Genomic DNA, 27388 nt, shown 5'->3' on the forward strand with positions numbered 1-27388 from the left:
TTTAAGTATTGTTAGTGGGAAATGGATCTCACCTTATTAGAGAGAAAAGGGTTTCCGAAATTGGAAAGTCTATATTCTTGTGGGTCGGAGGAAGTAGTATATATACTCTCTCCATCCATGTCCCATTTTTGACATGCTCGAATTTAAAATATTGTTAGACTTTATAAAATGAAGTGGTAAAAGAAGTTAATGGAATGTGAGTCTTACTTTTATATATTAATTTTATTATAAAATGTAAGTGGAGTGATAAGTTAGTGAAACGTGGATTCTCCTTGCCAACTATAGTAAAAGTAAAATGAGATATTTATTGGTGGAAAAAAAGAAAAGAAATATGAGATATTTAATGACAAAAATGACTAGAATATTATTGAATAGAGCTCGTATTATAAAACCATAGCACGGCGTTTTAATGAAAGAGTGAGATTAAGAATAAACCATAGAACTTAATTGCACTAGAAAAAGTGAGAGCATAGAGTTAATTAAACGGTTGAGCATAAAGCTGCCATTACTTCCATTTAAGATAATTTAGAATAACTTAATTAAATATGGCAAAAACTTTTTAAATTTTACTAGTTTGCACAAAAAAGGTATCATTTTGACATTTTTCATAATAATCATCATAAATACGTAAATTAATAATCACCATATACTTAAAATATACATGAATAAATTTATTTTTGAAATAAAAAACAAAATACCACGTGATTCGCATCCATTAGCTTCTTGCATGCTTTTGCGCACATCCACGTATAAGTCATCGTGCTTAGTGGCCACGTGCTTATCCGGGTACGTGTTTTGGGCGGTCACTAAGGTCATCTCCAACCATTTACACCAAATTTAAATTCATTTTTGAGTATATGTCTTATCGAAAATTAATTTTATTCCAAGCATTTACACCATATTTAATTGGTGTATGATTGAAAATAATCTTAGATACTAACCTTCAAAACCGCATAACCACCAATAATAAACCAACAACACAACGAGAAGACGAAACCCATCATATCGTCCACACATAATCATCCACACTATCTTCTCCAACTGCCTTAAAACTACATACATGCATTTCATCAATTAAATCCACACAACTGCCGATATTACTTTAGGCCTTATTAATGAGTCCTCTTCGTTTAATTATGACATGTTTGGTAGGGATGATAACTCACATTTTTTTTCATAAAATTTCATCCCTAGATAGTTATCATTCCTACCAAACATGCGTCATTTTTATTTATAAAATTTCATCTCAAGATGAGTTATTACCCCTACCAAACATGCCATAAATGTTTATAAGATGACTCATAAGTTCGGCGTGACTATTAATAAAAAAAAGTTGATGCATTAGAAATAAGATTATTGTGTGTGATTTTTTTCTTATATGTAATGTACAAGATGTGCTTTTCATAAATTGTGATATATACTTCGTGACTCGTGTTCATCCATTATCAATGCCTTACTAATCGATATAATGACATGAATTTTATTGTAAAACTGATAATTAAAATATGAGAGATGTGGAGAAAAACATAGTTGTTGATTTGTTATTAGTGGAGGGGAATAATAAGACCAAACTTATTAAATAGATAAAATTATCAAAATAGAAAGTGACAACTTTTATGGATGACTGAAAATGAAAATACATGACTATTAATTGGAGACGAATGAAGTGTATTATGTTCGTTGAAGAATGGTATATCACTTTTCAATTTAAAGTGCATCTTCATCCATTAGAAATGGTCTTACTTTTTATCATTTTTGTCCGTATATAAAATTTAATCTCTTTCTATTTTTAGCAATACGGCTAATTAACCACTTTTTTTCCTTCCTCTCTTCGCTTTAATCATCTTTTCACTCTCCAATTAAACACTTTAACCAATAACTCCTAAAATCCTGTGCCGGCTATGCAATGTGTCATCTTAGCCGGGACGGAGGGAGTATCATTTTTCTTGTCTGTCAACTATCAGAATTATTGAAAAGTGGAGGGACCGATTAATAAATAAATAAGTAAAGAGGAAAATTTGAAATTATAAAAAACAATTTAAAAGGCGGGGAAAAGCTCAACTGCTTCACTATTCATTCAGGTGGAAACTTTGCCCCTTTTTCCAAGAAAAGAAACCGCCAACACTTCAACAGAATTTCTCGTAATCAGCTTCAATTTTGCGATCATCTTCAAGCCCTAGCCCCAATCTGTCTACAATGGATGCAGAGCACCCGGCGCTGAGGGCGAGTTCTGCCGGTGGACTTCTGGCTATGCTGAAGGAAACTCACCCGAAGCTGAAATTGCACGCTCTCACCCATCTCAACACCTTTGTCGACTACTTCTGGCCGGAGATCGCTGATTCCATCCCGCTTATGTAAGAACTTAACGTTAATTTGAATTATGAACGGGAATTTTGTGCATTGTTGGGTTATTGTTATCAAGTTATGGTTTCTTGTTGATTTGGATTTTGATGGAATGAATGGTTGATTTTGTGGCGCGTTTGGATTGAATTAGGGTAATATTGTGGTTATATACGAAAAACTTGAGGAATTTAGCATTTAGGTATTTTCTGTAGTGTTAATACCATTAAGTGGCGGGAAATGTAGGTTGTTCTTTTAGGGTGGTTATTGTTATTGAACACTGAATCATGCGAACAGAGCTAAGATTTGGTGTTGAATGGACTATGGCATTCAGTTTTAGATTATTGAATGTTTGCATTATACATTTGCCTGTTTCTTGTATAGGCTTAGTCTCTCATGATAATTATTGTGCATATCGTTGGTTGGGTTATAGCTTGCCTGTTCTGACTTGCTAATGTTTTGATTTTTCTTTCCAGTTCTTTTTGGCTATATGTGTCCTGTGAAATATTAACTCGCCATCCTGAGATCTTCTGTGATATATCTCTTGATTTTGATGACTGCAAGTCCGCTACATGGTGATGAGGTTTTTATAAATTTTACCAAGCATTCTATGGGCCATTACTCTCATATTCAGTCAATCGAAACTGTTTTTTCATGAGAGAAGAATCTTCTCCTTTTGCTTTTGGTTGCAGAAAAAGTTTGTATGAAGAAGAAGAGTATGGCCAAAAGGAGCTAGCTGCCTTGTTGCTATCAAAGGTGAAATATCTCCTTCTTAAAAAAAATTCAGTTTCTGTTTTTATATATTCAGCCCATCAGAAATTATATACGTGTGTCATTTTATTTGTCAGGTGTTGTTATGCAGACAAGCCATGAAATGTTTCTCGGATTTTTATTCGTCAGAAACTATAAGTAACTTGCTTAAAATGACTTCAAATTGGCTGCACATGACTTACTTTATTTTTGTTATATGTTAGTATTTGTTTTTAATCTAGTTCTATTTGACTGTGCAAAAAAAAGTGTGAGTGGTATACATATTTGTTTACTTTGTTTCTTTGTAAAATTGTCTTTTTAGTTCTACTGTGTCTATGTTTCAGTTCTTGAAAATAATGTCAGAGCTTAGAGTGTCAAACTTAGTTATGGGGATTGCTTTATTATGTAATTTTAGCGTGTATATATGTACTAGACATATGTAAGTCCAATCTTAAGCTTTCCAATGCTGGAACATGTTTGATATTTAACTTCATTATCCCATGTTGAGTATAAAAGCCGCCAATGTTACCTGGGGGTAAAAAATCATACAAGGACAAAAACACCAGTGCTGCCAGTAGGAACATTGTGAACACAAAGATAGTTGAGGATCATTAAAAATACACAAGATATGCTGAGAGCATGATCCAAACTGTTGTGGCTTTGGATGGCAGAAGTGCTGCTATTGTTGAATAAGGTTGTTTTGGTATAACTTGTAAGTTTCTGTTTATTATAAATGAGCATGTATAGGTTATTTAGCGGATACAAGGCAGCTAATATTATCATACATGTGTTGGTATCTGGATAAGTGCATCACAATCATCATAAACAATACTGCAACTAGGTCCTGAAGAAGTTTCACACTTGCATGAAAGAAGCATACAATCTGAATTTGAATAGGAGCTATTTTTAGTTAGGAATATATTTAGTAGTATCAACTATGTAAAAAGAATAGCTTCAAACAATTCAGACATATGTTAAGTTATTTTCTCTAAAAAATTATTGTGTATTCTATCATTAGGTTTTCCTTTATTTGGATGAGCTGAATGATTCATTGTCCTATGCTCTGGAAGCTGGCCCTCTTTTTGATGTATCTGAGGACTCAGACTACGTCCGTGCTCTACTTGGTGAGAAATTTTTGGTTACCACCCCTTTGAAAATTTTTCACTAATATTCCACTCTCTTTTTCATTGAGATGACATTGGCCACTTTATAGTTTTTGTATCCGTGCTGATGTCCTACTCCTACGGATGTGCTTCATGCTTTACTGTTTTTAATAGTTTATGTTGTATTCTTGTCTCACACAGCTAAAGCAATAGACAAATATGCAAAGCTTAAGACCAAAGCAGCTGACACGAACGATAAATCAACGGTGATTGACCCTAGGATGGAAGCGATTGTTGAGAGAATGCTGGATAAGTATGTCTAGTAAGCTTGCTGTTACAAAACATAATTATGTGGTTTCCTGACATGTGTATTCCCTCTGGCTGTTCTCCATTTTTTACAGATGTACAACAGATGGAGAATATCGACAAATGATAGGGATGGCAATTGAATGTAGAAGATTGGATAAGCTTGAGGAAGCAGTTGTAAGAAGTGACAATGTTCATTCGACAATTGACTATTGCATAGATGTCTGCCATTCCTTTGTCAAACAGAGGGAGTATCGACGTGAGGTAACCTACTTTATAGTATATTATTTCTGTGCTAGTTGTGTTGTAGACATTCATATCCGAGGTTTCTAAATTAAGTCTGCATTAGGTCTGTCGGACTCTAATTACAACCAGACGATGATTAGTTTCAGATTGGAATGATTGAATTGCATTTTGATCCATAGTTCCGAGTGATTTAAGATTTTTTTTGCTAAATGCATGCATTTCTGACATGTGGTTCTACAGATACTCTGCCTTATGGTCAAAATATATCAGCAGCTGCCATCTCCTGATTATTTGAGCATGTGTCAGCACCTAATGTTCCTAGATGAGCCCAATGGCGTTGCTACCATATTGCGAGAACTCTTAATAACAGAAAATGTCGTGGATGCACTATTGGCATTTCAGATTGCATTTGATCTTGTGGAAAATGAGAATCCAGCTTTCCTTTTGAAGGTAAGTGATCTGCTTCCCAGTCCCAAGTCACAGCCTTCAGAGCCTGCTCAGGTGTTGGAGTCAGCTCAGCCAGATTCTGCAGTAACTGAAAATGCTCTGACAATGGAGGATGCTCAAATAACAGATGTACTTGACAACAGAGGATGCTCATATCAAGCAAACACAATAGTATATACTGATCCAGTTGAAGCAGTTTATGCCCAAGGGTTGCCGATAATCAGAGGAATTCTGGATGGAGAAACTTCCATACGGTTGGCGCTGCAATTCTTACACAGCCATAACAAGTAAGGCTATATTATTTTTGTCTTGAATCTCTATTGGACTAAATTAAAACCATAATGCATTTCTTTCCCGTCTGCTTACAGATCAGATCTCCTTATTCTTAAGACAATAAAGCGGTGTGTTTTGATGAGAGATAAAGTCTGCCATACTGCAATTGTATATGCTAATGCTATTATGCATGCTGGAACATCTGTTGATACATATCTGAGGGAAAATATGGTAAGCACATATTTCTTTGTTAACATCATTTTTTTCATCAGATTCTGTTCCATCCGTTTTTTAGTGTTATTTCAGCCAATACTTCAATTAAATGTCAGGACTGGGTGACGAGGGCCACACATTGGGCGAAATTCAGTACAATCGCAGGACTTGGCGTCATCCATCGTGGTCAACTATATCAAGGAAGGTCCTTCATGGCACCTTACTTGACGAAGGATGGGGGAGTTGGTGGCTGTCCGTACTCGGAAAGTGGAGCATTATATGCTCTTGGTTTAATTCATGCAAATCATGGAAAAGGCATAACACGCTTTTTGCTGGAAAACCTAAGGAGCACTAAAACAGAGGTCCGGCCATTCTTTAAACCTGTTTTTCTTTCCTCCTTTTCCCCCAAGCAGTGATTGATAACATATTGCTATGATAAAATGCTACAGATCATTCAGCATGGTGCCTGCCTGGGCCTTGGTTTGGCAGCATTAGGCACTGCTGATGAAAAGGTCTTTGAGGAATTAAATAATGTGTTGTATACTGACAGTGCTGTTGCTAGTCAGGCTGCTGGTATTAGTTTGGGTTTAGTGATGGTTGGAACTGCTACTGAGCAGGCTGGGTCTATGCTTGCATACGCAAAAGAAACACAACATGAAAAGATTATTAGGTGATTAGTCATGAATCTGAGGTTGAGAGACTTTTTAACCACTTTTTATATCACTTTATATTTTACTGTGACATGATAACAGGGGTTTGGCCTTCGGAGTAGCACTTACAGTCTATGGAAGAGAGGAAGAAGCTGATACACTCATTGAGCAAATGACTAGTGATCAAGACCCTGTATTGCGTTATGGAGGCATGTATGCACTAGCCTTGGCATACAGAGGAACATCAAACAATAAGGCCATTCGTAAGTTGCTGCATTTTGCTGTATCAGATTCAAGTGATGATGTCAAACGAACTGCTGTTCTTGCCCTTGGATTTGTAATGTACTCTGATCCTGAACAGGTTGTGTATTTGGTTTTCCATTTTGATTCCTACTTTGTTGCTGTCTGTCTATTGATGGACTCTGAGACTTTTAAGAAGTCAACTTGCATTTATTTGATGTAGTATTAACTTCTTTAATATGTAGTGCACTAAAACTGTCTCCCTGTTATCGACGTCCTACAATTCACACATGCGTTATGGTGCTGCACTGGCGCTTGGGATTGCTTGTGCGGGTACCGGGCTTCCTGAGGCCATATCGTTGCTAGAGCCACTAACCTCGGACATTGACGACTTTGTCTGTCAAGGCGCTCTTATTGCAATGGCAATGGTGATGGTTCAGATCAGTGAAGCTAGTGACGCTCGTGCTGGTGCTTTCAGGTATTGTATCTGCTTTTCATGTTCACCTTATCTATGCTATATCTTTTCTCATTCCACCCTTTTGCTAAATACTTAGGAGAAAACTGCAAAAGATAATCACGGATAAGCTTGAAGATAACACCAATGTGATGGGTGCTATATTAGCTTCAGGGATTATAGATGCTGGTGGACGGAATGTGACCATCAAGTTACTTTCAAAGACAAAACATGATAAAAGGACTGACGTTGTAGGTCTTGCTGTTTTCACTCAGTACTGGTACTGGCACCCATTCATCTATTTCATCAGTTTGGCATTCTCTCCGACTGCCTTAATTGGTCTGAACTATGACCTGAATATACCCAAGTTTAATTTCCTATCGCAAGCCAAGCCGTCATTGTTTGAATACCCTAAGCCTACTACTGTCCCCATGACTGATATAACTTTTGAGCCCACTGCAATCTTATCAACATCATTAAGAGACAAAATCAGGGCTCTTAGGATAGAGGGTGATAGGCAGGCCGAGGAAATGGTTTCTACGAAGACTGATATAACTTTTGAGCCCACTGCAATCTCATCAACATCATTAAGAGACGTAATCAGGGCTCTTGGGATAGAGGATGATAGGCAGTCCGAGGAAATGGAACCTACAAAGAGGCAGATCATGAAGCTGGTTGAGATGCTGGTCGACGCAATCAGGGATCGTAATAAAGAGGATGAGAAGCAGGCCGAGAGAAACAGGGCTAGGAAGAGTCTGGCCGAGGCCGAGAAGGCAGAAACAAGTCCTAGAAAGGGTAAATCAATCAACAAGGATGGGGATTCTGTGCAGGTAAATATTTGTATGATGCCACTGTTTATAATATTGACACTTCTCTCTATCCCTCCACTTTGTTTATGATTCATTTGCTTTCCTTTTCTGGGTTCTCATTCATGAAGCATTTCCTAGAGGTTTGATTGATTACATTGCTTCTCTTTGCTTCCTTTGTCAGGTCGATAGCAATGCGGAGGAGAAAACAGAACCTGAGCCATCGTTCGAAATTTTAACTAATCCTGCAAGGGTAGTTCCTTCTCAAGAGAAATATATCGAATTTTACGATGGCAGCAGATACAAGCCAGTTAAGAAAGCCTCTTCAGGATTTGTGGTATTCCTAGATCTACGACCAGATGAGCCCGCAGAATTTTCTATCTTTGATCCTCCCTTTTTATCGCCATTGTCATTGTTATTGCCTTCAGCCCCTGTGCAGCAGGAACCGGCCACAGCAATGCCACCCCAACCACCCTTTGACTTCAGCTCGTAATCCATTAGCGTTGTTGGTAACTTTCTGTGGCTCGTTCTGCATATTTCGATGGAGAATGTTGATATGTTGTAGCTGGTCAGGAGGTGTTCAGTAGTCAAGTGCCATTCTTCTGCTCTAGCTGGAGTTCCCCTCAATATAGAAAAATGTACAGAGGCATAGGTGTAAAAACGCACCTTATATTTCTTAGTTTCACAAATATTCTTTGAAGTATGTTTTGGTACAATAAAATGATGCAATTTCACCAGTTAGTAAATAAATATCCACAATTTACTCATTTTTTAGGTTATTTTTAGCGAGTTTAACGCATAATCATTTTTTATGTTAAAAGATAAACCACACTTTGAAAAACTAAGTGTGACAGGCTTGGCCTAAAAAGAATATGGTGCGATTCAAACTTGATTTTAAAAAATACTCATTCCATCCCTGAAAAGTATGAACATTTGATTTGACACGAGTTTTAATGTATAATTGATAAAGTAAAAAGATAGATAGAAAAAGTTTATAAAGTATTTTAAGAGGAAAATGGATCTCACCTCGTTATAGAAAAAAAGTTTCTAAAATTAGAATGTTCATACATTTCAAGGACGGACTAAGAATGAAAGAGCTACCAATTTAGAATATTTTTATAAGTTTTTCTTCCCCGTGCATTTTACACGAGGCAAATCAAATAGTTAATTTTGAATATTTTTGTTTAGAAATTTCAATACTACTATTATAATTACAATCTTAACTAATTTCTAACTAATTTAACATTAGTTAAGGATGTCTGCGGCAAAGATTTTTGTACTACTCATTTACCCATTTTATACACTTAAATTCTCTGAATTCTATAATTCATCATAATTACAAAATAAAATTTGAAATATATGCTGTGGTACTGGTAACAATATTTACTACCCCTCCGTCCACGAAAAATAGGCCATATTTTGAATGACACAAGTTTTTAAATATGGAATTGGTAAAATAAGTATAAAAGAGAAAAAAGTAAGAGAGAAGTGGAATATGAGATCTATGTTATTAGTAGTGTTTAATTGATTTAATTGTGTTAGATAGCAAAAGAAATCCTAAAATGAAAAATGCATGTCAAATAAACTCATGAGCATAGTCACATAATCATCCACATTATCTTTAATGAGTACTTTTAATAAGTACTTAATCGCTTACATGTTTATAAGATGACAGAGTTCTTTAATGAAATGTTGGTGCATTAGAAATAAGATTATTATGTGTGATTTTTTTCTTATATGTAATGTACAAGATGTGCTTTTCAAAATGTGTGATCCATATTTCGTGTTCGTCCATTATCAATATCTTACGATGATATAAATTTTATTGTAAAACTGATAAAATATGAGATGCGGAGAAAAAACATAGTTTGTTGATTTATCATAAGTGGAGGAGAATAAGACCAAACGTATTAAATAGATAAAATACCAGAAATAGAAGTATATTATGTTTATCGACGAATGTGAAAATATATGACTATTAATTGCATATGAATGAAGTATATTATGTTTATCGACGAATGTGAAAATATATGACTATTAATTGCATATGAATTGAAGTATATTATGTTTGTCGACAAATGGTATATCACTTTTCATTTTAAAGTACTATCTTCAATTCTTCCTCTATTAGAAATTGTCGACTTTTTATATTTTATCTGTACACAAAAATTATTCTCTTTCTATTTTTAGCAATACGACTAGCCACTTTTTTTTGGTTTTCTCTTCTACTTCCTCTCTTTAGTATTTATTCACATTAAACTAATAATACGACTAGTAGTAGTGGAGTATATTTTTCTTCTCACATTTGATCAATTTTTTAGTTAAAATATTTCTATCAATTATCAGAATTATTGAAAAGTAGAGGGACCTATTAATAAATAAAGTAAGTTAAAGAGGAAATTTGAAATAATAAAAAAACCATTTAAAAGGCGGGGAAAAGCTTAACTGCTTCACTATTCATTCAGGTGGAAAAGAAATCGCGAACACTTCAACAGAATTTCTCGTAATCAGCTTCAATTTTCCGATCATCTTCAAGCCCTAGCCCAAATCTGTCTACAATGGATGCAGAGCACCCGGCGCTGAGGGCGAGTTCTGCCGGTGGACTTCTGGCTATGCTGAAGGAAACTCACCCGACGCTGAAGTTGCACGCTCTCACCCATCTCAACGCCTTTGTCGACTACTTCTGGCATGAGATCGCCGATTCCATCCCGCTTATGTGAGAATTTAACGTTAATTTGAATTTTGAACTGGAATTTTGTGCATAGTCGTGATTGATGGAATGGATGGTTTATTTTGTGGCTCGTTTGGATTGAATTAGGGTAATATTGTGGTTATATACGCAAAACTTGAGCAATTTAGCATTTAGGTGTTTTCTGCAGTGTTAATGCCATTAAGTGGCAGGAAATTTAGGTTGTTCCTTTACGGTAGATATTGTTATTGAACACTGAATCAAGCGAACAGAGGTATGATTTGGTGTTGATTGGACTATGGCATTCAGTTTTAGATTATTGAATGTTTGTATTATACATTTGCCTTTTTGTTGTTTAGGCTTAGTCTCTCATGATAATTATTACTCTGTAACATTTCTGTTGGTGTACTTTTGACTATATGCTTCGTGTATTGTGCATATCGTTGGATGAGTTATACGGCTGTTCTGACTTGTTAATGTTTTGATTTTGCTTTCCAGTTCTTTTTGGCTGTATGTGTTCTGTGAAATATTAACTCGCCATCCTGAGATCTTCTGTGATACGTATATCTCTTGATTTTGATGACTGCAAGTCCGCTACATGGTGATGAGGTTTTTATAAATTTTACCAAGCATTCTATGGGCCATTACTCTCATATTCAGTCAATCGAAACTGTTTTTTCATGAGAGAAGAATCTTCTCCATTTGCTTTTGGTTGCAGAAAAAGTTTGTATGAAGATGAAGAGTATGGCCAAAAGGAGCTAGCTGCCTTGTTGCTATCAAAGGTGAAATATCTCCTTCTTTGAAAAAATTCAGTTTTTGTTTTTATATATTTGATTTGGTTGGCCCATCAGAAATTATATACGTGTGTCATTTTATTTGTCAGGTGTTGTTATGCAGACGAGCCATGAAATATTTCTCGGATTTTAATTTGTCAGAAACTATAAGTAACTTGCTTAAAATGACTTCAAATTGACTGCACATGACTTATTTTATTTTTGTTTTATGTTAGTACTTGTTTTTAATCTAGTATTTGACTGTGCAAAAAAAAAAAAGTGGTATATATATTTATTTACTTTGTTTCTACGTAAAATTGTCTTTTTAGTAAGTTATACTCCTATTCTACCGAGTCTATGTTTCAGTTCATGAAAATAATATCAGAGCTTAGTGTGTCAAACTTAGTTATGGGGAATGCTTTGTTATGTAATTTTAGCGTGTATATATGTACTATACATATGTAAGTCCAATCTTAAGCTTTCCAATGTTGGAATATGTTTGATATTTAACTTCAATATGTAATTTTAGCATGTATATATGTTTAATATTTAGCGTGTATATATGTACTAGACATATGTAGTTCAGTATAAAAACTGCCAATGTTACCTGGGGGTGAAAAAATCATATAAGAACATAAACACCAATGCTGCCAGTAGGAACATTGTGAACACAAAGATAGTTGAGGAACATTAGTCAATATCCACATTAAAAATGCACAGGATATTCTGTATTAGATTCACATAATGTTTGTTATGGTATAAGTAGTTGTGATATAGAATCTTGGGTCAATTATGTTTGTGAGAGATAAACTGAGAGCACGACTCCAAACTGTTGTGGCTATTGTTAAATAAGGTTGTTTAGTATAACTTGTAAGTTTCTGTTTATTTTAGAAGAGCATGTATAGGTTGTTTAGCGGATACAAGGCAGATAATATTATCATTCCAATCATAAATAATACTACAACTGCTGCTGGTAGGTCCTGAAGAAGTTTCACACTTGCATGAAAGGGTATCATCTTGCATGTGCTAACTTGTATATTTCATTATTTTGTGAAGAAGCATACGATCTGAATATGAATAGGAGCTATTTTAAGTAAGCATGTATTTAGTAGTATCAACTATGTAAAAAGAATAGCTTCAACTCAGACATATTATTTTCTCTAAAAAATTATTGTGCATTCCATAATTAGGTTTTCCTTTATTTGGGTGAGCTGAATTATTCATTGTCCTATGCTCTGGGAGCTGGCCCTCTTTTTGATGTATCTGAGGACTCAGACTACGTCCGTGCTCTACTTGGTGAGAAATTTTTGGCTACCACCCCTTTTGAAAAATTTTCTCCTATATTCTACTCTCTTTTTCTTTAAGATGACAGTGGCCACTTGATAGTTTTTGTATCCGTTGTTAGTGGTGCTGATGTCCTACTCCTACGGATGTGCTTTAATGCTTTATTGTTTTTGATAGTTTATGTTGTATTCATGTCTCACTCAGCTAAAGCAATAGACAAATATGCAAAGCTTAAGACCAAAGCAGCTGAGACGAACGATAAATCAACGGTGATTGACCCTAGGATGGAAGCGATTGTTGAGAGAATGCTGGATAAGTATGTCTAGTAAGCTTGCTGTTACAAAACATAATTATGTGGTTTCCTGACATGTGTATTCCTTCTGGATGTTCTCCATTTTTTACAGATCCACAGCAGATGGAGAATATCGACAAACGATAGGGATGGCAATTGAATGTAGAAGATTGGATAAGCTTGAGGAAGCAGTTGTAAGAAGTGACAATGTTCATTCGACAGTTAACTATTGCATAGATGTCTGCCATTCCTTTGTCAAACAGAGGGAGTATCGACTTAAGGTAACCTACTTTAGCATATATTATTTCTGTGCTAGTTGTGTTGTATACAGAGACTGGAGTAGACCTTCATATCCGAGGTTTCTAAATTAAGTCTGTATTAGGTCTTTTGGCCTCTAAATTACAACCAGACGATGATTGATTTCAGATTGGAATGATTGAATTGCATTTTGATCCATAGTTTCGAGTGATTTAAGATTTTTTTTGCTAAATGCATGCATTTCTGACATGTGGTTGTACAGATACTCTGCCTTATGGTCAAAATACATCACCAGCTGCCATCTCATGATTATTTGAGCATGTGCCAGCAACTAATGTTCCTAGATGCGCCCATTTGCGTTGCAATCATATTGCGAGTACTCTTAACAACAAAAAATTTCGAGGATGCACTATTGGCATTTCAGATTGCATTTGATCTTGTGGAAAATGAGAATCCAGCTTTCCTTTCGAATGTGAGTGATCTGCTTCCCAGTCCCAAGTCACAGCCTTCAGAGCCTGCTCAGATGTTGGAGTCAGCTCAGCCAGATTCTGCAGTAACTGAAAATGCTCTGACAATGGAGGATGCTCAAATAACAGATGTACTTGACAATGGAGGATGCTCATATCAAGCAAACACAGTATATACTGATCCAGTTGAAGCAGTTTATGCCCAAGATTTGCCAACAATCAGAGGAATTCTGGATGGAGAAACTTCCACACGGTTGGCGCTGCAATTCTTACACAGCCATAACAAGTAAGGCTATATTATTTTTGTCTTGAATCTCTATAATCTATTATCAAGTCTGAAAAAATTCAGTCCACATATTGGACTAAATTAGAACCATGATGCATTTCTTTACCGTCTGCTTACAGATCAGATCTCCTTATTCTTAAGACAATAAAGCGGTGTGTTTTGATGAGAGATAAAGTCTGCCATACTGCAATTGTATATGCTAATGCTATTATGCATGCGGGAACATCTGTTGATACATATCTGAGGGAAAATATGGTAAGCACGTATTTCTTTGTTAACATCATATTTTTCAGCAGATGCTGTTCCATCGTTTTTTGGTGTTATTTCTGCCAATACTTCAATTAAATGTCAGGACTGTGTGACGAGGGCCACACATTGGGCGAAATTCAGTACAATCGCAGGACTTGGCGTCATTCATCGTGGTCAACTACAGCAAGGAAGGTCCTTCATGGCACCTTACTTGCCGCAGGATGGGGGTGATGGTGGCTGTCCATACTCGGGAAGTGGAGCATTGTATGCTCTTGGTTTAATTCATGCAAATCATGGAAAAGGCATAACACCCTTTTTGCTGGAAAACCTAAGGCGCACTAAAACAGAGGTCCGGCCATTCTTTAAACCTGTTTTTCTTTCCTCCTTTTCCCCCAAGCAGTGATTGGTAACATATTGCTATGATAAAATGCTACAGATCATTCAGCATGGTGCCTGCCTGGGCCTTGGTTTGGCAGCATTAGGAACTGCTGATGAAGAGGTCTTTAAGGAAGTAAATAATGTGTTGTATACTGACAGTGCTGTTGCTAGTCAGGCTGCTGGTATTAGTTTGGGTTTAGTGATGGTTGGAACTGCTACTGAGCAGGCTGGGTCTATGCTTGCATATGCACAAGAAACCCAACATGAAAAGATTATTAGGTGACTAGTCATGAATATGAGGTTGAGAGAGTTTTTAACCAATTTTTTATATCACTTTATATTTGACTGTGACATGATAACAGGGGTTTGGCCTTCGGAGTAGCACTTACAGTCTACGGAAGAGAGGAAGAGGCTGATACACTCATTGAGCAAATGATTAGTGATCAAGACCCTGTATTGCGTTATGGAGGCATGTATGCACTAGCCTTGGCATACAGAGGAACATCAAACAATAAGGCCATTCGTAAGTTGCTGCATTTTGCTGTATCAGATGCAAGCGATGATGTCAGACGAACTGCTGTTCTTGCCCTTGGATTTGTAATGTACTCTGATCCTGAACAGGTTGTGTATTTGGTTTTCCATTTTGATTCCTACTTTCAGTCTATTGATGGACTCTGAGACTTTTAAGAAGTCAACTTGCATTTATTTGATGTAGTATTTTCTTTAATATGTAGTGCACTGAAACTGTCTCCCTGTTATCGACGTCCTATAATCCACACACGCGTTATGGTGCTGCACTGGCGGTTGGGATTGCTTGTGCAGGTACCGGGCTTTCTGAGGCCATATCGTTGCTAGAGCCACTAACCTCGGATGTTGTCGGCTTTGTCCGTCAAGGCGCTCTAATTGCAATGGCAATGGTGATGGTTCAGATCAGTGAAGCTAGTGACGCTCGTGCTGGTGCTTTCAGGTATTGTATCTGAATTTCATGTTCACCTTATCTATGCTTTATCTTTTCTCATTCCACCCTTTTGCCTAAATACTTAGGAGAAAACTGCAAAAGATCATCATGGATAAGCATGAAGATAACATGAGCGTGATGGGTGCTATATTAGCTTCAGGGATTATAGATGCTGGCGGACGGAATGTGACCATCAAGTTACTTTCAAAGGCAAAACATGATAGAATGACTGCCGTTGTTGGTCTTGCTGTTTTCAGTCAATACTGGTTCTGGCACCCATTCATCTATTGCATCAGTTTGGCTTTCTCACCGACTGCCTTAATTGGTGTGAACTATGACCTGACTATACCCAAGTTTACTTTCCTATCCCAAGCTAAGCCGTCATTGTTTGCATACCCTAAGCCTACTACTGTCCCCATGATTAGTATAACTTCTAATAAGCTCAGTGTGATCTTATCAACATTAGTAAGAGACAAAATCAGGGCTCTTAAGAAAGAGTCCGAGAGGCAGGCCGAGGAAATGAAAGCTAAGAAGAAGCAGTCCAAGAAGCTGGCCGATAAGCTGGCAGAGGCAATCAGGGATCCTAATAAAGAGGCCGAGAGAAGCAGGGCTAGGAAGAGTCTGGTCGAGAACATCATGGCCGAGAAGGCAGAAACAAGTCCTGTAAAGGGTAAATCAATCAACCAGGATGGGGATTCTATGCAGGTAAATATTTGTACGATGCCATTGTTTATAATATTGACACTTTGTTTATGATTCATATGCTTTCCTTTTCTGGGTTCTCATTCATGAAGCATTTCTTAGAGGGTGAATTGACTACATTGCCTTTGCTGTTCAGCAAGTGTTAACTGAATATTTGCTTAACCCGGGCTTCTCTTTGCTTCCCATGTCAGGTCGATAGCAATGCGGAGGAGAATACAGAACCTGAGCCATCGTTTGAAATTTTAACTAATCCTGCAAGGGTAGTTCCTTCTCAAGAGAAATATATCGAATTTTACGATGACAGCAGATACATGCCAGTTAAGAAAGCCTCTTCAGGATTTGTGGTACTCCTAGATCTAGACCCAGATGATCCCGCAGAATATTCTATATCTGATCCTCCCTTGTTATCACCATTGCCATTGTTATTCACTGACATGTCTGGTGGATCAGCCCCTGGGCAGCAGGAACCGGCCTCAGGCACAGCAATGCCACCCCCACCACCCTTTGACTTCAGCTCGTAATCCATTAGCATTGTCGGTAACTTTCTGTGGCTCGTTCTGCATATTTCGGTGGAGAATGTTGATATGTTGTAGCTGGTCAGGAGGTGTTCAGTAGTCAAGTGCCATTCATCTCAATATAGATAAATGTACAGAGGCAAAGGTGTAAAACCGCACCTTATAATTCTTAGTTTCACCAATATTCTTTTAGGTATATTTTGGTACAAAAAGATGATGCAATTTCACCGGTTAGTAAATATCCACAATTTACTCATTTTAGGTTATTTTCTGGCGAGTTGAACGCATTGTCATTTTTTATGCTCTGAGTAATTAACTTGCAATTGCCTAGACAAGAAATATAAGACTATAAAAAAATGAACAAGAGATCAACCATACTTTGAAAAACTAAGTGTGAGAGGCTTAGCCTAAAAAAATATGGTGTGATTCAAACTTGTTTAAAAAAAATACTTCCTCCATCCTTGATATGTATAAACATTAGGTTTAGCAGAAGTTTTAATACATAATTGGTAAAATAAGAAAGAGATAAACAAAAACTTTTTTAAAAGTATTGTTAGTAGAGAACTAGTTTGACTAGACCTAGAGATATGTACAATTCCGTCGATAATCAACCATTATCAACATCTTATAATCGATATGATGATATAAATTTTATTGTAAAACTGATAAAATATTAGAGATGTAGGGAAAAAAACATAATTGTTGATTTATAAGTAGTGGAGGAGAATAAGATCAAACTTATTAGATAGATAAAATTATCAGAAATAGAAGATTGCAACTTATGGATGACCGAAAATGACAATTAATTACATACGAATGAAGTATATTATGTTTGTCGACGAATGATATATCATTTTTCAATTTAAAGTACTATCTTCATTCATTAGAAACGGTCAACTTATTTTATTTTGTCTGTGCACAAAAATTAATCTCTTTCTATTTTTAGCAACACGACCAACCACTTTTTTCAGTTCTAGCTTCTACTTTTTCTCTTTAGTATTTATTCACATTAAGAGCATCCGCAATGGTGCATAGGCCAGCCATTCTCTCCTCTGCCACGTCAGCAACACTAAAAAAACACCTGCCATGTCAGATTTAGGCCAGCCATAGGCCAGCCGCAATAAAAACAATTCAAAATATACTACATTTACGGAATTAAAATTACGATTAAAATACGGAATTAAATTTAGACACGTGTACGGGAAAATTCATTAATTGCATTTAAAAAAGTTACATAGATAAAAAAAAAGTACATGCATAATAAAGAAAAAAAACTATCGTCGTGCAGTCCTTCGTGCCCACAACTCTTCAATTATATCCTTTTGGAGTTGAATATGAGCATCCACTTGGCGCATGCTAGCAAATTCCTTGAGTCGGCCGGCTTCATCGAGGGGTACCCCCTGTCGTACATTAGGGGTGGCCGTTCCGTGGCTTGGACCGGCTTCATCGTCACTGACCCAACTAGTCAGTTGTACGCCTTCGTCTTCGACGATCATGTTGTGCAGGATAATGCAGGCGTACATTATCTCGGAAATGCATCCGACATCCCACAAACGCGTTGGGCCCTTGATTGCCGCCCATCGAGACTGGAGCACACCAAATGCGCGCTCCACGTCCTTGCGCGCCGACTCCTGTCGTTGCGCAAAGTAGGCCTTCTTTTCATCACTTGTTTGTCGGATCGTCTTCACAAAGACCGGCCACCGAGGGTATATCCCATCCGCCAAGTAGTAGCCCATATTATGCCGGTTGCCGTTGGCCATGAATGAGACGGCTGGACCGACGCCCTGGCACTTCTCGTTGAAGAGGGGAGACCAGTTCAGGACGTTGAGGTCGTTGTTCGACCCGGCTACCCCAAAATACGCATGCCAGATCCACAGCCGGTAATCAGCTACGGCCTCGAGGATTATCGTGGGGTTCTTTGACTTGTAGCCGGTCGTGTAGGCCCCCTTCCAGGCAGTCGGACAGTTCTTCCACTCCCAATGCATACAGTCTATGCTGCCTAACATCCCGGGGAACCCATGCTTCTCCCCGTGCATCTGCATCAAATTCTGACAATCTTCGGGAGTAGGGCTTCGAAGGTACTGCTCACCGAAAATGCTGATCACGCCCCCACAGAACTCCTTCAGACATTTCAGGGCTGACGACTCACCGATGTGGAGGTACTCATCCCACATGTCTGCCGCGCCTCCGTAGGCCAACTGCCTGATTGCCGCCGTGCACTTTTGGATAGGGGTGTGGCCGGGTCTGCCAGCCGCATCGTGCCTGAAGCGGAAACACATATATTGACGCTCCAATGCCCTAACGATGCGCATAAATAACTCCCTGCGCATTCTGAAACGCCGCCGGAACATGTTGGCGGGAAACCGCGGGTACTCTGCAAAGTAGTCCTCGTACAGCCGCTGATGTGCAGCTACGTGATCCCGATCAATCACTGCTCGGTGGTGGACAACTCGTGGAGGGCGAGGTATCGCCTGCTGTTCCACCATACGCATGTACCGCTCCATCCCGCGGTTCATGTAGGCCTCCATAGCCTCGTTCATCCTCCGTTCGTACTCCTCAGGATCCCCACCACTACCGCTACCGCTACCACCCGCGTGATCCATCGCTCGATGATGCTCTTGAACAGAAAGTTAGAGAGAGAGAAAACTCGTTAAAACAAGTGGTGCAAATGAAAATGAAACGAAAATCGCGTTTATATATGATTTAAAAAAAAAAAAAAAAAAAATCTGAAAATCGGCGCTGGCCGATCGGGCCTCCACAATGGCGGCTAGCCGTTCGGCGAGCCCACGCCGATCCGCTCGCCGATTTTGCGCTGGCCGACTGCAATGGTTCGGCTAGCCGATCGGCCAGCGCGACGAATCGGCTAGCCGCTCGCTCGCCGACCATTGCGGATGCTCTAAACTAATAATACTACTAGTATCAATTTTATTCTATCACATTTGATCAATTTTTGAATTAAAAAATTGTCTGTCAAGTATCAGAATTATTGAAAAGCAGAGGGACCTATTAATAAATAAAGTAAGACGAAATTTGAAATAATAAAAAAAAAACCATTTAAAAGGCGGGAAAAGCTTAACTGCTTCACTATTCATTTCAGGTGGAAACTTTGCCCCTTTTTCCAAGAAAAGAAATCGCCAACACTTCAACAGAATTTCTCGTAATCAGCTTCAATTTTGCGATCATCTTCAAGCCCTAGCCCCAATCTGTCTACAATGGATGCAGAGCACCCGGCGCTGAGGGCGAGTTCTGCCGGTGGACTTCTGGCAATGCTGAAGGAAACTCACCCGAAGCTGAAATTGCACGCTCTCACCCATCTCAACGCCTTTGTCGACTACTTCTGGCCTGAGATCGCCGATTCCATCCCGCTTATGTGAGAATTAAGTTAATTTGAATTTTGAACTGGAATTTTGTGCATTGTCGTGATTGCGGGGTTATTGCTATCAAGTTATTGCTTCTCTGCGATGTGGATTTTGATGGAATGAATTGGATGAATTTGTGCCGAATTTGGATTGAATTAGGGTTACATTGTGGTTATATACGCAAAACTTGAGGAATTTAGCATTTAGGTGTTTTGTGTAGTGTTAATGCCATTAAATGGCGGGATATTTAGGTTGTTCTTTTAGGGTAGTTATTGTCATGGAACACTGAATCACACGAACAGAGCTAAGATTTGGTGTTGATTGGGCTATGGCATTCAGTTTTAGATCATTGAATGTTTGTATCTATACATTTGCCTGTTTCTTATATTGGCTTAGTCTCTCATGATAATTATTAGTACCCTGTAACATTTCTGTTGGCGTTCTTTTAAATAGATGCTTCTTGCATTGTGCATAAATTTTGGCAAATTTTATATCATTGGTTGAGTTATAGCTTGCCCATTCTGAGTTGTTAATGTTTTGATTTTGCTTTCCAGTTCTTTTTGGCGATTTGTGCTCTGTGAGATATTAACTAGCCATCCTGAGATCTTCTATGATATATCTCTTGATTTTGATGACCGCAAGTCCGCTACATGGTGATAAGCTTTTTATAAATGTTATCAAACATTCTATGAGCCATTTCTCTCATATTTAGTCAATCTGAAGCTTTTTTTCATGAGAGAAGAATCGTCTCCTTTTGCTTTTGGTTGCAGAAAAAGTTTGTATGAAGATGAAGAGTATGGCCAAAAGGAGCTAGCTGCCTTGTTGCTATCGAAGGTGAACTATATCATTCTTTAAAAAAATTCAGTTTCTGTTTTGATATATGATTTGGTTGGTCCATCAGAAAATTACATACGTGTGTCATTTTATTTGTCAGGTATTGTTATGCAGACGAGTCATGAAATATTTCTCTGATTTTAATTCTTCAGAATCTATAACTTATTTTATTTTTGTTTTATTCTAGTACTATTTGACTGTGCAGAAGAAAGTGTGACTGGTATATATATTTATTTACTTTTATTTCTTTTAAACGGTCTTTTTAGTAAGTTATAATTCTATTCTACTGAGTCTATGTTTCAATTAATGAAAATAATGTCAGAGCTTAGCGTGTCAAACTTAGTTATGCAATGCTCTACTATGTAACTTTAGCGTGTATTTATGTACTAGACATATGTAAGTCCAATCTTAAGCTTTCCAATGCTGGAACATGTTTGATGTTTAACTTCATTATCCCATGTTGAGTATATAATCTGCCAATGTTACCTGGGGGTAAAAAAATCATATAAGAACATAAACACCAGTGCTGCCAGTAGGAACATTGTCAACACAAAGATAGTTGAGGAACATTAGTCAATATCCACATTAGAAATACACATGATATGCTGTATTAGATTCACATAAAGTTTATTATGGTATAAGTAGCTGTAAATAGAATCTTAAGTCAATTATGTTTGTGAGAGAGAAACTAAGAGCATGAGTCCAAACTGTTGTGGCTTTGGAGACGGAAGTGCTGCTATTGTTAAATAAGTTTGTTTAGTATTACTTGTAAATTTTATTTTATTTTGGAAGAGCATGTATAGGTTATTTTGCGCATACAAGGCAGATAATATTATCATACATGTCTAGCTATCTGGATAAGTGCATTCCAATCATCATAAAAATACTACAACTGCTGCTGATAGGTCCTGAAGAAGTTGCACAGTTGCATGAAAAGGTATCATCTTGCCTGTGCTAACTTGTATATTTCATCATTTTGTGAAGAAGCATACGATATGAATTTGAATAGGAGCTATTTTAAGTTAGGAATATATTTAGTAGTATCAACTATGCGAGAAGAATTTAGCTTCAATTCAGACATATGTTAAGTTATTTTCTCTTAAAATTATTGTGCATTCTATCATTAGGTTTTCCTTTATATGGGTAAGCTGAATGATTCATTGTCCTATGCTCTGGGAGCTGGCCCTCTTTTTGATATATCTGAGGACTCAGACTATGTCCGTGCTCTACTCGGTGAGAAATTTTTGGTTACCACCCCTTTGCAATTTTTTCACTAAAATTCTACTCTCTTTTTCAATAAGATGACAGTGGCCACTTGATAGTTTTTGTAGGAGTATTTAGTGGTGCTGATGTCCTACCCCTATGGATGTGCTTTAATGCTTTACTGTTTTTAATAGTATATGTTGTATTCTTGTCTCACTCAGCTAAAGCAATAGACAAATATGCAAAGCTGAAGACCAAAGCAGCTGAGATGAATGATAAATCACCGGTGATTGACCCTAGGATGGAAGCGATTGTTGAGAGAATGCTGGATACGTATGTCTAGTAAGCTTGCTGTTACAAAACATAATTATGTGGTTTCCTGACATGTGTATTCCCGCCGGCTGTTCTCCATTTTTTACAGATGTACAACAGATGGAGAATATCGACAAACGATAGGGATGGCAATTGAATGTAGAAGATTGGATAAGCTTGAGGAAGCAGTTGTAAGAAGTGACAATGTTCATTCAACAATTAACTATTGCATAGATGTCTGCCATTCCTTTGTCAAACAGCTGGAGTATCGACGTGAGGTAACCTACTTTAGCATATATATTTCTGTGCTAGTTGAGTTGTATACAGAGACTGGAGTAGACCTTCATCTCTGAGGTTTCAAAACTAAGTCTGTATTATGTCAGTCGGCCTCTAAATTATAACCAGACGATGATTAATTTGATTTTGGAATGATTGAATTGCATTTTGATCCATAGTTTCGAGTGATTTTTTTTTTTGCTATATGCATGCATTCTGACATGTGGTTCTACAGATACTCCTCCTTATGGTCAAAATACATCAGCAGCTGCCATCTCCTGATTATTTGAGCATGTGTCAGCACCTAATGTTTCTAGATGAGCCCGATGGTGTTGCAACCATATTGTATGAACTCTTAAGATCAGACAATGTCGATGATGCACTATTGGCATTTCAGATTGCATTTGATCTTGTGGAAAATGAGAATCCAGATTTCCTTTTGAAGGTGAGAGATCTACTTCCCAGTCCCAAGTCACAGCCTGCAGAGTCTGCTCAGGTGTCGGAGTCAGCTCAGCCAGATTCTGCTGAAACTGAAATTGCTCTGACAACGGAGGATGCTCAAATAACAGGTGTAAATCAAGCAGGCACAGTATATACTGATCCAGTTGAAGCAGTTTATGCCAAAGGGTTGCCAAAAATCATAGGAATTCTGGATGGAGAAACTTCCATACAGTTGATGCTGTATTTCTTGCAGAGCCATAACAAGTAAGGCTATATTATTTTTTGTCTTTAATATCTATAATTCATGATGCATTTATTTCCCGTCTGCTTACAGATCAGATCTCCTTATTCTTAAGACAATAAAGCAGTCTGTTGTGACGAGAAATAGAGTCTGCCGTACTGCAATTGTATATGCTAATGCTATTATGCATGCTGGAACATCTGTTGTGACATTTCTGAGTGAAAATATGGTAAGCACCTATTTCTTTGTTAACATCATTTTTTTGTCAGATTCTGTTCCATCCGTTTTTTGGTGTTATTTCAGCCAATACTTCAATTAAATGTCAGGACTGGGTGGCGAGGGCCACACATTGGGCAAAATTCAGTACAACCGCAGGTCTTGGCGTCATCTATCGTGGTCAACTACAACAAGGAAGGTCCCTCTTGGCACCTTACTTGCCGCAGGATGGGGGTGATGGTGGCTGTCCATACTCGCAAAGTGGAGCATTGTATGCTCTTGGTTTAATTCATGCAAATCATGGGAAAGGCGTAACACCCTTTTTGCTGGAAACCCTAAGGCGCACTAAAACAGAGGTCCAGCCATTCTTTAAAACTTGTTTTTCTTTCCTCCTTTTCCCCCAAGCAATAATTAGTAACATATTGCGATGATAAAATGCTACAGGTCATTCAGCTTGGTGCCTGCCTGGCTCTTGGTTTGGTAGCATTAGGAACTACTGATGAAGATGTCTATGAGGAAGTAAATGAAGTGTTCTATACTGACAGTGCTGTTGCTAGTCAGGCTGCTGCTATTAGTTTGGGTTTAGTGATGGCTGGAACTGCTACTGTTTTGGCTTTGTTTATGCTTAGAGAAACACGTGAAACCCAACATGAGAAGATTATTAGGTGGCTATTCGTGAATCTGAGGGTGAAAGACTTTTTAACCACTTTTTATATCACTTTATATTTGACTGTGACATGATAACAGGGGTTTGGCCTTCGGAATGGCACTTACAGTCTATGGAAGAGAGGAAGAAGCTGATACACTCATTGAGAAAATGACTAGTGATCAAGACCCTGTATTGCGTTATGGAGGCATGTATGCATTAGCCTTGGCATACAGAGGAACATCAAACAATAAGGCCATTCGTAAGTTGCTGCGTTTTTCCGTATCAGATGCAAGCGATGATGTCAAACGAACTGCTGTTCTTGCCCTTGGATTTGTATTGTACTCTGATCCTGAACAGGTTGTGTATTTGGGTTTCCATTTTATATTCCTACTTTGGTGCTGTCTATTGATGGTCTCTGAGACTTTTGAGAAATCAACTTGCATTTATATTGATGCTGTATTAACTTCTTTAATATGTAGTGCCTTCGAACTGTCTCCCTGTCATCGACGTCCTACAATCCACACATACGTTATGGTGCTGCACTGGCGGTTGGGATTGCTTGTGCAGGTACCGGGCTTTCTGAGGCCATATCGTTGCTAGAACCACTAACATCGGACGTTGTCGACTTTGTCCGTCAAGGCTCTCTAATTGCAATGGCAATGGTGATGGTTCAGATCAGTGAATCTAGTGACGCTCGTGCTGGTGCTTTCAGGTATTGTATCTGAATTTCATGTTCACCTTATCTATGCTTTATCTTTTCTCATTTCACCCTTTTTGCTAAATATTTAGGCGACAATTGAGAGAGATAATCATGAATGAGCACGAAGATAACATGAGCGTGATGGGTGCTATATTAGCTTCAGGGATTATAGATGCTGGCGGACGGAATGTGACCATCAAGTTACTTTCAAAGACAAAACATGATAGAATGACTGCCGTTGTTGGTCTTGCTATTTTCAGTCAATACTGGTTCTGGCACCCATTCATCTATTGCATCAGTCTGGCTTTCTCACCAACTGCCTTAATTGGTGTGAACTATGACTTGAATATACCCAAGTTTAATTTCCTATCGCAAGCTAAGCCGTCATTGTTTGCATACCCTAAGCCTACTACTGTCCCCATGGTTGGTATAACTTCTAGTATGCACATTGCAAACTTTTTAACATCATTAAGAGTTAAAATCAGGGCTCTTAAGAAAGAGTCCGAGAGGCGGGCCGAGGCAATGAAATCTAAGAAGAAGCAGTCCGAGAAGTTGGCAGAGGCATGCAGGGATTGTAAAAAAGAGGCCTTGAGAAGCAGGGCTAGGAAGAGTCTGTTCGAGAAGGCAGAAATAAGTCCTGTAAAGGGTAAATCAATCAACCAGGATGGGGATTCAATGCAGGTAAATATTTGTACGATGCCATTGTTTATAATATTGACACTTCGTTTATGATTCATATGCTTTCCCTTTCTGGGTTCTCATTCATGAAGCATTTCTTAGAGGGTGAATTGATTCTAACATGCTTATTTGCAATGACATTTCATTGCCTTTGCTGTTCAGTAAGTGTGAACTTAATATTTGCTTAACCCGGGGTTCTCTTCGCTTCTCTTGCCAGGCTGATAGCAACGCGGAGGAGAAAACAGAACCTGAGCCATCGTATGAAGTTTTAACCAACCCTGCAAGGGTAGTGCTTTCTCAAGAGAAATTCATCAAATTTTTGGATAATAGCAGATACATGCCAGTTAAGAAAGCATCTTCAGGAATCGTGGTATTCAAAGATCTACGACCAGATGAGCCCGATGAATTTTCTATCACTGGTACTCCCTCGTCAGTGTTTGATGTGTTTGGTAGATCAGCCCCTGGGCAGCAGGGACCGGCCACAACAATGCCTGTCGATGAAGGGCCTGCACCCCCACCACCCTTTGAATTCAGCTCGTAATCCATTATCGTTGTAGATAACATTTTGTGGTTCGTTCTGCGTGTTTCCATGGTCTGTTCTAGCTGGTCAGGAGTTGTTCAGTAGTCAAGTGCCATTCATCTGCAGTATCTCAGTCAATCAAGAGGAGCTAACAAATTTGGGTTTCTCTCCATGTAGATATCTTAGTTTCACAAATTATTTGAAGTATGTTTCGGTACAAAAACAATATACACGATGTTAAAAAAATGATGCAATTTCACTGGCTAGTAAATATCCACAATTTACTCATTTTAGTTTATTTTTTGTTGAGTTTAACGCATTGTCATTTTTCATGTTCTGAGTTACTTGCAATAACAGACATACAAGAGAGATAAGACTACTATACTTGAAAAAATAAACGAGATATAAACTACACTTTGAAAAAATAAACGAGATATAAACTACACTTTGAAAAAATAAACGAGATGTAACAATACTTTCAAATTAATACCAATTTAGAATATTTTTATAAGTTATTCTTCCCCGTGCATTTTACACGAGGCTTATCATGTAAGTTAATTTTGAACATTCTTTTATTACAAATTTCAGTATTATAATTATAATCCTAACTAATTCCTAACTAATTTAATGTTAGTTACGGATGTCTGCGCCAAAGGTTTCGGTACTCATTTGAAACACTTCAATTCTCTGCATGCTACTCCATCCGTCCCCGATTAAAAGTCACATTTTTTCATTTTAGTCCGTCCCCAATTAAAAGTCACATTTCATTTTTACCATAAATAATAAGTAGGTCTCACATTTTACTAACTCAATTCACTCACATTTTATTATAAAACCAATATAAAAAAATGAGTCTTTTTTCAACCAACTTTTCTTTACATTTCTTAAAACTCGTGTCCGGTCAAAGTGTAACTCTTAATCGGGGATGAAGGGAGTACATAATTGATCATCATAATTACAAAATAAAAATTGAAATATATACGGTGGTAACATTTACTAGTTTGGCTACTTTAACAAAGATGATATGTGTTTGGCTAATTTAATAACTTTTTTAGTGTTAGAAGTAAAGATAAGATCAAAACTCATCTATCAATTTTCAAGATTCAAAGTTCAAAAAAGGTTTAGATCTCTCGAGCGTTGGTCAATTACAGCAGTCATGAAAAAGAAGGTGGTGGTGCTAACCTGTGATATGCATTAATTAAAGAGGGTGAAAAAAGTGTAGCATGATAATTAATTTTTTGTGTGAGGTGGAAATTAATCCACAGGCTCCTCTCCAACCT

General features: G+C 37.7%; 3 protein-coding genes across 5 annotated transcripts; all 3 read left to right on the forward strand.

The window, feature by feature from the left end:
* Positions 1-2089: 2089 nt before the first annotated feature.
* On the forward strand, positions 2090-8559 carry LOC148933055 (26S proteasome non-ATPase regulatory subunit 1 homolog A-like). 3 transcript variants are annotated; one of them, XM_089068984.1, is made up of 15 exons: positions 2227-2354; positions 2817-2923; positions 3033-3096; positions 3189-3784; positions 4109-4214; positions 4395-4506; positions 4595-4763; positions 4986-5479; positions 5561-5696; positions 5795-6040; positions 6128-6348; positions 6431-6689; positions 6814-7046; positions 7123-7852; positions 8013-8559. In XM_089068984.1, the coding sequence occupies exons 4-15, from the start codon at positions 3755-3757 to the stop codon at positions 8319-8321; spliced, it is 3045 nt and encodes a 1014-aa protein (XP_088925110.1). In that variant the 5' UTR covers positions 2227-2354; positions 2817-2923; positions 3033-3096; positions 3189-3754; the 3' UTR covers positions 8322-8559. The 3 variants fall into 3 exon arrangements, with proteins under 3 accessions (XP_088925105.1, XP_088925110.1, XP_088925108.1); XM_089068982.1 differs by lacking the exon at positions 3189-3784; XM_089068979.1 differs by lacking the exons at positions 2817-2923; positions 3189-3784 and having other exon boundaries at positions 2090-2354.
* Positions 8560-10320: 1761 nt separating this feature from the next.
* On the forward strand, positions 10321-16875 carry LOC148933056 (26S proteasome non-ATPase regulatory subunit 1 homolog A-like). Its single transcript, XM_089063115.1, has 13 exons — positions 10321-10544; positions 11236-11299; positions 12481-12586; positions 12779-12890; positions 12979-13147; positions 13387-13877; positions 13997-14132; positions 14230-14475; positions 14563-14783; positions 14867-15125; positions 15239-15471; positions 15549-16167; positions 16356-16875. The coding sequence occupies exons 1-13, from the start codon at positions 10387-10389 to the stop codon at positions 16683-16685; spliced, it is 3144 nt and encodes a 1047-aa protein (XP_088919241.1). The 5' UTR covers positions 10321-10386; the 3' UTR covers positions 16686-16875.
* A 2923-nt stretch (positions 16876-19798) lies between these two features.
* LOC125221474 (26S proteasome non-ATPase regulatory subunit 1 homolog A-like) lies at positions 19799-26379 on the forward strand. Its single transcript, XM_089058075.1, has 13 exons — positions 19799-20049; positions 20809-20872; positions 22000-22105; positions 22297-22408; positions 22497-22665; positions 22899-23368; positions 23439-23574; positions 23672-23917; positions 24006-24226; positions 24309-24567; positions 24690-24922; positions 25000-25591; positions 25806-26379. The coding sequence occupies exons 1-13, from the start codon at positions 19892-19894 to the stop codon at positions 26127-26129; spliced, it is 3090 nt and encodes a 1029-aa protein (XP_088914201.1). The 5' UTR covers positions 19799-19891; the 3' UTR covers positions 26130-26379.
* The last annotated feature ends 1009 nt before the right edge of the window (positions 26380-27388 follow it).

This window comes from Salvia hispanica, chromosome 1 (assembly GCF_029641045.1).
Source record: "Salvia hispanica isolate PSC_SH4W2 chromosome 1, Shi_PSC_v1, whole genome shotgun sequence".
Classification (NCBI taxonomy): Eukaryota; Viridiplantae; Streptophyta; class Magnoliopsida; order Lamiales; family Lamiaceae; genus Salvia; species Salvia hispanica.

What these genes read in the sequence shown, in the direction of transcription:
- LOC148933055 (XM_089068979.1), top strand. Translation starts at nt 2,197, where the DNA reads ATGGATGCAGAGCACCCGGCGCTGAGGGCGAGTTCTGCCGGTGGACTT. An exon ending in GCTGATTCCATCCCGCTTAT is followed by an intron (nt 2,355 to 3,032) that starts GTAAGAACTTAA and finishes TTTTGGTTGCAG; the next exon opens with AAAAAGTTTGTATGAAGAAG. An exon ending in GTTGAGAGAATGCTGGATAA is followed by an intron (nt 4,507 to 4,594) that starts GTATGTCTAGTA and finishes CATTTTTTACAG; the next exon opens with ATGTACAACAGATGGAGAAT.
- LOC148933056 (XM_089063115.1), top strand. Translation starts at nt 10,387, where the DNA reads ATGGATGCAGAGCACCCGGCGCTGAGGGCGAGTTCTGCCGGTGGACTT. An exon ending in CAACATGAAAAGATTATTAG is followed by an intron (nt 14,784 to 14,866) that starts GTGACTAGTCAT and finishes ACATGATAACAG; the next exon opens with GGGTTTGGCCTTCGGAGTAG. An exon ending in GCTCGTGCTGGTGCTTTCAG is followed by an intron (nt 15,472 to 15,548) that starts GTATTGTATCTG and finishes CTAAATACTTAG; the next exon opens with GAGAAAACTGCAAAAGATCA.
- LOC125221474 (XM_089058075.1), top strand. Translation starts at nt 19,892, where the DNA reads ATGGATGCAGAGCACCCGGCGCTGAGGGCGAGTTCTGCCGGTGGACTT. An exon ending in AGCTGGAGTATCGACGTGAG is followed by an intron (nt 22,666 to 22,898) that starts GTAACCTACTTT and finishes GTGGTTCTACAG; the next exon opens with ATACTCCTCCTTATGGTCAA. An exon ending in AGGATGGGGATTCAATGCAG is followed by an intron (nt 25,592 to 25,805) that starts GTAAATATTTGT and finishes TTCTCTTGCCAG; the next exon opens with GCTGATAGCAACGCGGAGGA.